The sequence below is a fragment of the Heloderma suspectum genome, chromosome 12, assembly GCF_057233095.1.
Source record: "Heloderma suspectum isolate Gila_16-S chromosome 12, 16-S_ref, whole genome shotgun sequence".
Classification (NCBI taxonomy): domain Eukaryota; kingdom Metazoa; phylum Chordata; class Lepidosauria; order Squamata; family Helodermatidae; genus Heloderma; species Heloderma suspectum.
Genome location: NC_139469.1, coordinates 18,879,863 through 18,890,727, shown reverse-complemented (window position 1 = coordinate 18,890,727; position 10,865 = coordinate 18,879,863). Strand labels below are relative to the sequence as shown.

Sequence of the window (10,865 nt, the reverse complement as noted above, 5' to 3'; positions counted from 1 at the left end):
ATCCAAGGAGCTGGGTCTCAGCAGGAGTGGATGGGTCAGCAACATGAGAGATCGATCCAAAGAAGCAGCAAGGCCAGGAAAGCTACATTGTATGGTACTGGCAGCTAAAAGGAAGCTGCTGTTTAAGCAGTTGGCAGGTCTTAACTGGAGGCTTATAAGCTGCAGCTTCTAGAGCCCCACCCAGGACTCAGCTGCATGATGTTAGAGGCTTCTGGAAGACGTCCTCCTTGTGAGGATGGTCCTGCTCATGAGAAGTCATAGAATCATAGAATAGTAGGGTTGGAAGGGGCCTACAAGGCCATCGAGTCCAACCCCCTGCTTTTGACCTTGCTATAGGGATTTGCCCCATAGACTGCCCCAGGACTGAGCCTGACCTGGCTTTAGCAGGACACATAACATCTTCCTTACAAATAACAATTATGTTCTCTTGGATTAACCAAAGTGTTCCTTTGTAACCAGGTACTCCTCACTGGTGTCCTTCTGGCCTGCCTATTGAGAGGACACTGCTTTCAGGGGCTAGGAGGTGGTTCCCCTCCTCTTGCAAGGATGGACCTGCAGCTATCTCTCCCAAGGGCCCAGGATCCTTCTGGTCTTCTGGCATGGGCTGCTCCTTGATACTGTTTTCCTCTGGCAGCTCGAGCTCCTCCTTTGAGGAGATTCCTCCAGTGGGGCATGACATTACATGGCAAACAGGCAATCTGGTATGCGTAGGAATGCAGGAGACATTAACCTGGTTCACATTTTAATGTGAACGCACCTAATTCGCACTTCCTGAATCAATATGGAAAGTGAAACTGGGATTTGCATGTTTCTGACTTTTGTGATGCAGTTCTCCAATCAAAAAATGCACACAAAACTGTGTAAAAGTGTGCACAAAGATGCAAGATATTGGTGAAAATATCCTACAAAAATGCATTATATTGGGAAAATGCACACAAAAATGCACTCATTTTCATGCACATGCCTGTACACACACACACACACACACACACACACGTATATGTAAATATGCAGAAATGGGATAAAACAAACTTAAGGGTGGAAAAATGAGAAACTAAGCAAAAACTGAAATCAACAGATTTGTCCATCCTTATGTATGAGCAGGAACCTCTGAACCTTTTAACCAGTCCTATGCTGAATTTTTGATTGCATAACTATTTTGCCAGTAAGTTTGCGTTAGGATATTGGGGGGGGGGGGTTACTTCCCCAAATTGATTTCAGTCCTATTCTTCTTTTCTTGCCATAGCCTTCTACAGCCTCATTTGCAGATTCCATTTTTGGCACACAACAAGAATTTAGGGGAATGTGGTGCTTCAGAACCAACTTGCTTCCAACTCTGTTGAAGAGTGATGTAACAACTGGTTGCTAGATATTAGACATGGATGTTTCCAGACTCCTTACCATCTTCATTTGTGCACAATTTATTCTCGACGTGGTCTGGGAAACTGTCAACAGTTTCTGTTTCATCTGCTGTTCTTACGTACAGTTTAGAGCTGTAATAAAGAAGGAAAAACAATGATGGCAATTCAGTTTGTTCTGTAATTTTTCATAGGGATGTACGGAAATCAATTACCTTTCGGGGATTATGCTGATGGTGTGGGGGGGAGGCGTTCCATCCCTCCCCCCGGAATCCTCGCTGGGGGGGAGGCGCTCTGTTCCTCCCCCCCCCCCTGGAATCCTGGCAGCGATTCTGCGGAGCCGCCGGCTGGCTCCGCCAGCAGCCGGACATCCAGCCGCTGGCTAGCAGGGACACAAATGGCGGCAGCCGTAGCCGCCGCCGTTTGCGTGCCTGCAGTCAGCCATGATAGGCTACATAAATGTTTACGTAGCCTATCACGGCTGACTTAAAAAACAAACAAACACGTGCGTACGGAAATGGCGGCGGCCATGGCCGCCGCCATTTGCGTTCCTTATTTTGGCACGTCTTAGTCTACATAAACATTTATGTAGACTAAGACGGCGAAAATAAGGGGAATGCAAATAGCGTAGCATCTACGCTATTTGCGTTCCCCTTATTTTCGCCGTCTTAGTCTACGTAAATGTTTACATAGACTAAGACGTGCCAAAATAAGGAACGCAAATGGCGGCAGCCATGGCCGCCGCCATTTGCGTACGCACGTGTGTGTGTGTGTGTTTTTTTAAGTCAGCCGTGATAGGCTACGTAAACATTTACATAGCCTATCACGGTGCTTTTTTTTAATCTAGCCGTGATAGGCTATGTAAATCTTTACGTAGCCTATCACTTTTTTTGTTTTTGTTTTTGTTTTAACCTGGAAATGGTGGCGGCGGCAGCTGGTCGGAAGACCGGCAGCCACCGCCACCGCCGAACTACCGCCGAACCGCCGCCGCCACCGCCAGGAAGATCCGCCCAAGGTAAGTCCCGTCCTGGGGGGGTGGCGGGGGGTGGGGGTGGGCCGTTCCGCCACCGATTTCGGGGGGCTGAATGCGCTGGCATTCAGCCTCCCCAAGATCCATGGCGGAACTTTCGTACATCCCTAAATTTTCATACATCATCTAAAATCACATTGGCCTTCGTCCATCTTTCTAACCAGTGCTTAGGGAAGGGACCATAGCTCAGTTGTAGAGCACATGCTTTGAATGCAGAAGGTCCCAAGGTCCATTCCTGGGCCTGGCACCTGCAATGAACAAGATCTGGTAGCAGATGATGGAAAAGATCTTAGCCAAGGACCCTGAAGAGCAATTGCCAGCTAGCATAAATAATAGTGGGGCAGATCCCTTCCAACACTATCATTTTATATGGATGATACTGGGTGCCAGTTGGATATTTGCAATGTAAAATGGTGACTTCAGTTGCATGACAGCTGCAGTTGCATAGACTCCATATGTCTATTGCAGTGAACAGACAAATCTGGGACTTTGGTCCCCCACTCTGCCACTGACATCAATCAAGCACCAAGGTAGTGGTGGAGCTGGAACTAACTGCATAGGAAACCATGCCAGGGCTGCAGGGATGTCAGAGAAATCTGCAACGGAATCAAATAAGTTCAGATTTCTATGAATCTGACCTGTGGATTCCATAGCGGACCATCTTTTCCTGAGTTGCACGGATTCTGCTGACGTGCAGACCATTTTAAAAAAACCTTTCCAGAATTTTATGCAAATGGAGTCGTAGAAAAATATTTGTAAGTGCAAATGTGAATTTGTGCAAATTGGGAAATTGGGAAAAATCCAATTCTGCCGATGAGTGGATGGTAGAACAGAAGGAACCTGACTATCTGCAAAATGCAGATGGAATGGATTTTACAAGATCCATACTTCCCTAGGCCTGTGGAATGTCATTCAGCCCTAGAGCTGAATTCAAATTCAGGGGGGGGGGCATTCCAGTGGTGGTGGTGGGCGCTGAAGGCAAAATGGGCTAAAAGACCAAACATACCACCCAGTTGAGCTTAAAGCCCTTCCTGACAGTAACTGAGCCTTAGGAGAGTCATTTCACTTAAAGCTTAACTTAAAGCCAGTTTAACTTAAAGCCAGTTTAACTTACAGCTTAACTTAAAGCCAGTTTAACTTAAAGCTCTTCCTGTCAGTAACTAGGCCCTAGGAGAGGCATTTCAACCTTTTAGAATGGGGGGAAAAAAACTGCAAAAGCTGGGAATGCACCAAATGTTTGGTGGTCAGGGGAAGGGGTGCACCCATCTGGGGAAATCTGGAGAGCTGGATTGGGACCCCCCCAGGTGGGCTGGATTTGGTTCCTGAGGTTTTACACCCTTGCTCTATGCATATTGCCTAAATAACACAATTTCCTGGCATTTTTGAGCTTGTGTGAACATGGAAAGCCCTTAACAAAACATGTGTGTGTGCGCGCGCGCGCGTGCATGTGTGTATAAACAAAAGATGAGCCCAGCCTTTGATAGCAATTGCTGATGAAAGATCTGGTGTTTGTCTTGAGTTGCGGATGGTCACTCCCATTCCCCAAATTGTGGATTTTCCCAAAGCTTGGGGAAGGTCCATAGCTCAGTGGTAAGGCCCGTACTGTGCCTACAGAAGCTCCCAGGATCAAGCCCCAGCATCTCCCAGAAGGGCTGGGAAAAGACTCTGGAGAGCTGCTGCCATTCAGTGTAGACCAAAGGTGGGGAATTGTTTCAGCTCCAGGGGACAAAGCCTGCAGTCCGGATGACATCAGGGGGAGGGTGCCTCCTTCCCAAAGCCTCACCCCCTACATAGTCAGTTCCTAGCTCAGCCTTACAGAAAGGGCTGCCTTTCTGCAGAGCTGAGCTAGGGAAAACCCAGCAGAGAATCCCAGCGTGGCTAGGGCCTGGCAAAGGAGCTGGTGGACTGGATGGGGAGCCTGCTTGGGCCCTATTTGGCTCACTGGCTGGAGGTTCCCCACCCCTGGTGTGGAAAATGCTGGGCTAGATGGGCCAATAGTCTGCCTTGATATAAAGCAGCTTACTATATCTCTCCAGGATACCCTGGAGAAGATGCTGATGCTAGGGAAAGTGGAAGGCAAAAGGAAGAGGGGCCGACCAAGGGCAAGATGGATGGATGATATTCTGGACGTGACGGACTCGACCCTGGGGGAGCTGGGGGTGGTGACGGCCGACAGGAAGCTCTGGCGTGGGCTGGTCCATGAAGTCACGAAGAGTCGGAAGCGACTGACCGAATAAACAACAACAACTATATTTTTAGATATCAGGGGACTTCTGCCTTGGCCTGGATTCAGAGATGTGGGTTCAAATCCCTCTCAGGCTCATATCACACAGACAGGCCTGTTTATTTAAACATGTTGATTTATTTCCAGCAACACTGGAATCTACATCTTCTCGAAAGCTTTCTAGCTTTCAGAAGAGTGTACAGAACTCAAACTTCCCAGAAAAGTATCGTGAATAATTGCACAAATCAAACATCAAGCATAAGAACTTCAAGGAGCCTGTCAGTGAACTCTTTCACCTCCCTGGATATAACCATCAAGGGCCTCGGGATGACAATTCTAAAGAAATTGAAATCAGGGGCTTGCTTGAAACATGAGATTGTAGATCAAGAGATGAGAAGGAAATTTGATGGTGTTAATCAGGGGCTCATTAGGGACTATGGTTCTTATGCACTTTAGAAAGATACTTAGTGCACTTTGTGGCTTGTAACTGTCACTTTAAAAGCATGGAATGCTTGCTGCAGATCTACCTGTTTAACAGCCTTTTCGGATTGAAAACCTCCAGTTCCACCTATAGCAGCTAATAAAGTCAGTTGTAACTAGGGATGTCAGAGAATTCTGCCATGGATCTCGGTGAGGCCGAATGCCAGCGCATTCGGCCCCCCAAACTCTGTGACGGAACGGCCTGCCACCCCCCCACCCCCCGTGGACCCCCCCGGGATGAGACTTACCTGGGGCAGATGTTCTGGATGGTGGCGGCTCCAGTGGCGGCTTTGGCGGAGGCTGGTCTTCCGACCGGCTGCCACCACTGCCGCCATTTGCAGTCTGTTTCCCCCCCCCCATTCGTGATAGACGACGTAAAGACTTACGTAGCCTATCACGTCTGGGTTTAAAAAAAAAAACGTGTACGCAAATGGCGGCGGCTACGGCCGCCATTTGCGTTCCTTATTTTTGTCCGTCTTAGTCTACGTAAATATTTACGTAGACTAAGACGGTGAAAATAAAGGGGAACGCAAATAGCGCCCGCTACGCTATTTGCGTTCCCCCTTATTTTCGCCATCTTAGTCTACGTAAATATTTATGTAGACTAAGACGGCCAAAAATAAGAAATGCAAATGGCAGCGGCCGTAGCTGCCGCCATTTGCGTACTTTTTTTTTTTTTAACTCAGACGTGATAGGCTACATAAGTCTTTATGTAGCCCATCACGGCTGAATACAGGGACGCAAATGGCAACGGCTACAGCCGCTGCCATTTGCATCCCTGCTAGCCATCAGCCAGATGTCCGACTGCTGGCGGAGCCGGCCAGCGGCTCTGCGGAATCCCCGCGGAGCGGAGCTGGCCGGTCAGGATTCCGGGGGAGGCACGGAGCACCTCCCCCCCCAATGTGGATTCCGGGGGGAAGGACGGAGCGCCTCCCCCCCTCAGCGGAACCCAGCAGAGCCAGGTAAGGGTGGTTTCGTACACCCCTAGTTGTAACTAGGGATATTGGAGAAATCTGCAATGGAACCAAATGAGTTTGTACTTTTATGAATCCGACCCACAGATTCCACAGCAGACTGTCTTTTCCCCTTTCGGGTAGGGATGTACGAAAGGCACTTACCTCGTCCCGCAGCTTGCTTCGTGGTGGGGGGGAGGCGCTTCGGTTCTTCCCCCAAAGTTCAGGCCGGGGGGGAGGCGCCCCACCTCGCCCGGCTGAAATTCAGGCTGGGGGGGGGAGGCGCCCTGCCTCACCCGGCCGAAATTCAGGCCGGGGAGAAGCGCCCCGTCTCCCCGGCCATGAAATACAAAAGTGAAAAAAAAACACACCCGTGATAGGCTACGTAACGATTTACATAAAAAAAAAAAAGCATATGCAAATGGCAGCGCCCATGGGCACCGCCATTTGCGTACGCGCTTTTTTTTTTTTCCAAAGTCACCCGTGATAGGTTACGTAACGATTTACATAGCATATTATGGCTGACTTTCGAAATCTAGCCGTGATAGGCTACGTTAATCGTTACGTAGCCTATCACGTGTGTGTTTTTTTTTTTTTACTTTATTTTGTAATGGCGGCGGCGGCAGCCGGTCGGAAGACCGGCTGCTGCCCCCGGCCCTGCTGAACCGCCGCTGGGATCCGTCGCCGACAGGGACATTTGCAGGAGGTAAGTCCCATCCCGGGGGTGGCAGGGGGGGTGGCGTTGGCATTCGGCCTCCCTGAGATTCGTGGAGAAATTCTCCGCCATCCCTACTTTCGGGTTGTTTCCACAGACGGTTTTTCTAACCTTTGGGAATTTTGCACAAACTTTGTCATAGAAAAATACACAATTTAAAAAAAATTGTCCAAGTTGCACATTTTCCCCATGGGCTAAAGTATGAAAATGCGCATTTGGGGAGAATTTGCACATTTTTGCATGTATGAATTTGCATGAATTCAGAAACAAAAAAATGTAATTCTGTTGATGGGCAGATGATGGAACAAAAGGTGCTTGACAATCCATGAAACGCAGGTGAAATGGATTTTCCGCAATCCGTACATCCCTAGTTGTAACCCAGAAAAGCTCATGCTAATTTTTTAAAATAACTGAGCAACTAAAATAGTCTATATGTGTGCTACACTTAATTCTTGATGTTGTAAACAGAAGGCTAGCATGGTTATACTATAATATTATAGTATATAATTATCACATGAGCATTGTGAAGATCAGGGGTGAGGACCCTGTGGCCCTCCAGATGTTGTTGGACTATAAGTCCCATCATCCCAGACCATTGGCCATGCTGGCTAGGACTGATGAGAGTTGGATTCCAGCAACAGCTGGAGGGGTAGAAGTTGCCCACCCATGATGTACATCTGTAGGTGTTGGCATTACCAACATATTTTACCTGAAATAAACAATTTCCATTGATTCTTCGGGAGTATTCAGAAAAACCTTGAACTCCTTCCCTTTTTTCACCTGGATCCCTCCATCAAGGCTGGTTGAGGACCTCAATCCAGTTGACCAGCTCAAGCCGGTTTTCCCCAGAGTTCCCGCTGTTCCCATTTGGGCAGAAATCTGAAGGATAGCGCTGCAAAGATGTACAAAGGAATACAGACTCCATTGTCAAGTGTGACAAATGTTTGGGTGTCAATGAACAGGCATTTTAGGTTGATGAATAAATCTCTTGAAGAGGCATTGGGAGCAAGCCAGCTGTACTTTTCTCCACCTTTTGGCTAAGATCAAGTTGCAGTATCTGTTCTTATAATTTAATCTTTCCTCCATTTGAAGACTATATATTAAATGGATTTTTTTGGAAAGAATTTACTATTGTTTACTATTATCATTATTTGTTGAAAAGAGGCATTCTTCAACTGTGTTCATTTTTGTATGGTAGACATAAAATTACTATTGTTTACTATTATCATTATTTGCTGAAAAGAGACATTCTTCAACTGTGTTCATTTTTGTATGGTAGACGTTACACCCTTTCCCATTCCTGAGGTAGCTTATTATTTGAGAATCAGTGTCTGCAGCGTTGCTATGTCTGCAATCAATGTATCCTTGTTACAGAGAGATTCTTGAATGTATTTGAATTGGTTGTTGTATTCTCAGAAACGATTGGTCCTATGTTAATTTGAGACCTTGTGCATTTACTTGTAATAGCAAATTCATTTCGGTGAACATGTACCTTATGTTTTCAGTACATAAATAATAGTTTTAAATTTTGAGTATCACCTGCCTTTTGCAATTTCTGTGGGTCCATTGATTTGGTTGGTGACTTTTGTGGGTGCCATTTTTCTTGGTAGAAAGGTGGGGTACAAATCAAATCAATAAAATAAAAAAAATGGGGACTATCCTGAACAGGAGCACTCTACACTGCAACATTTTGTTGCAGGTCTCATAATGAAATGGATGGGTCTTACTAAACTACCCTTGATAGGTGAATAGGGGTGTTACAGATGTCTCTGTTTTCATTGGTGAAATGCTGGAGGGGTTTCTGGTGCACACCTCTGGTGCCCTCCTGTTTATAAATAAGAAATCTCAAGATGCATAGAATCAGAATAGTCCCATTTCAGATCAAACCTGTTTACAGAGCTCAGTTGAACAGCCCTGTTTCCAAAGCTCCCTGAAATCAGATAACACCCCTACCAAAAGCTGATGTCTACCTTGGCTTGATATAGCCGTTGACAAAAAAATTATTGCGTTGTCTGAAGTCCATATTGCCCTTGATTGTCACATTGACTGCTGCTGAGGCATTAAAAGCAAGTAGGACCGGCAAGCCGGAGATTGCTGGGAAAAGAAGCTCTTCTGTGGCCAAACTCAGCCTTTTGTGAAACTGGATGTCTTGGCCCTATGGGAAGGTTGAAATGGGAAGGCAGGGAAATTATATAAGAACACAAAATCACAATGCAAGAAGGATTTCTCATTTCTAAATGGGACAGAAATGGCCAACTGCTGCGTGTTGGATGCTGGGCAACTCAAACTGGGAGATCTGGGTGTCACAGCATTCCTATGTGCTGTTGGTAGCCACCTAGAGACCTGTGTAGATTGGCCTAGATGGCGACTTTAATTAAGAAGCCCTTTCATGTTGTTCAGTCGTTAAGTCGTGATACAGGTTGGTAATTTGCAGCTTTCACCTTGGAGCTGTTTTGGCCTGCTAGAGGATGTCAGCTCCTGAGAGATGAGATGGGATTTGCTTCCCATGGGAAAAAGAGCCCCCCTTCTCCTGACCAGCCTGTCAGCTCCTGAACTTGAGAGAAGCTCCTATAAAATCCAACCTGCAGGCTTTGCCCTTTGATCTTGCTCCATGAGGGAAAGCACGCTACCAGCCTGGAGAAACTTGTGGCTCATAGAATGACTTTTTGTCTATCTTGGGGACCCATATAGAACCCTGGCTGTGTCAGCTTCATTGGCTGATGAGAACTGAGAGCTTTCTTTGCATGTTTATTCTGCATCTATTTTCTGTCAATAAACTGTCGTCCTTTTGTACGAGTGGCTTTGTTTCATCTTGGTAATCTAAAAGAATCTAGTTTGACTGGGCCTTGACAGAATGAGGACCCCTGATCAATACAGACTGCAACTCCAGTAATTCCCAGTCACCATGGCCAATGGCAGTCCAGTACAAACTGGAGGATATCAGGTTGGAAATGACTTGGTTAGGTTGAGAGAGGGTAGCTGACCCAGACTTACCCAGCACAGCCAAGTGGGGATTTCAACCTGGATGTCTCCAAGCCTATGCCAACAGTCTAACCCAGCTTTCTCCAGCACTGTGCCCTCCAGATGTTGTTGACTAAGCTCCCATCATCCCTGCCTCTGGCTAGGCTGGGCCTGATGGAAGATATAGTTCAACATATCTATTGGGAAAGGCTGTTCTAACCATGCCTGATCTTCTTACCCTTAACAATTTCACCATGAGTTCAGCCAGGTTCAGGTAGTAGTGTTTTGCATGACTTCTGAGATCTCCACAGTCCAGAATGGCAAGCTCATTCCCAAAGATTTTTATGCTCAAACCACATTTTGGCTTTTTCTTCTTTCCCATTCTTTTGGAGAACTGAAGCAGAGAGAGAGAGAGAGAGAGAAGCAACCTCATCAACTATTGCTAGAAAGGATTCTGAAACAACCCCAAAGAGATCTGTTGTGAAAAAGGAAGAAAGAAAAAGTAGTGTCATTGGTATGTAAGGTGCCAGGGTTCTCAAACTGTGGACTCTGTGTCAAGTATCAGCCATAGATTGCTATCTGAGGGAGCCAGGAATCATAATCCAGGAGTCATGCCAGGGAGTTGGACTGAGGGGATAAAGCCAGGAATGGGTGCCAAGGAACAGTCTAAAAACTAGTGCTGTGCCGAACCCTGCCCCCTATTTTCATGATTTTTTAATTTCCCTACAAAAGAGGCATTGCTTTTTCCCTTCCCTTTTCACAGGGAGGGGGAGAATTTAAAATAATTTTCTCACTGTGGGAGGGGGCCAGGTTTCCGCTTACCTTTTTAAGTTTAGGAGGGGGCTGAGGAGTCTTCGTTCTAGCTTGGAAAACCCCTCCAAGGTCGGAGACAGCACTCCAACCTGGAAGGGGAAGTCAGAGATCCACCCACCCACTCACAGTTGGCACAGAAAGAACTATACAAGCTGCCTTCCCAAGTCGGAAAAGCGACCTTGGAGGAGGAGGAAAAGGGATGTTCTGGTGGGCATGGAGGGGAGAAGACCAGAGAGGCCAGGATGCAAGATATCACAAGAACATAAGAAGACCCCTGCTGGATCAGACCAAGGTTAATATAGTCCAGCATTCTGTTCACACAGTGGCCAAC

General features: G+C 46.8%; 1 protein-coding gene and 1 pseudogene across 1 annotated transcript; one reads left to right on the top strand and one right to left on the bottom strand.

Annotated features, from left to right (window-relative positions):
- Positions 1-466: 466 nt before the first annotated feature.
- On the bottom strand, positions 467-10,109 carry LOC146336637 (uncharacterized). The gene is made up of 5 exons (XM_084817873.1): positions 9,960-10,109; positions 8,731-8,915; positions 7,470-7,652; positions 1,402-1,493; positions 467-660 (listed from the first exon to the last, which is right to left on the bottom strand). The coding sequence occupies exons 1-5, from the start codon at positions 10,101-10,103 to the stop codon at positions 467-469; spliced, it is 798 nt and encodes a 265-aa protein (XP_084673999.1). The 5' UTR covers positions 10,104-10,109.
- On the top strand, positions 7,777-7,889 carry LOC146336638 (U2 spliceosomal RNA; annotated as a pseudogene).
- Positions 10,110-10,865: the final 756 nt, after the last annotated feature.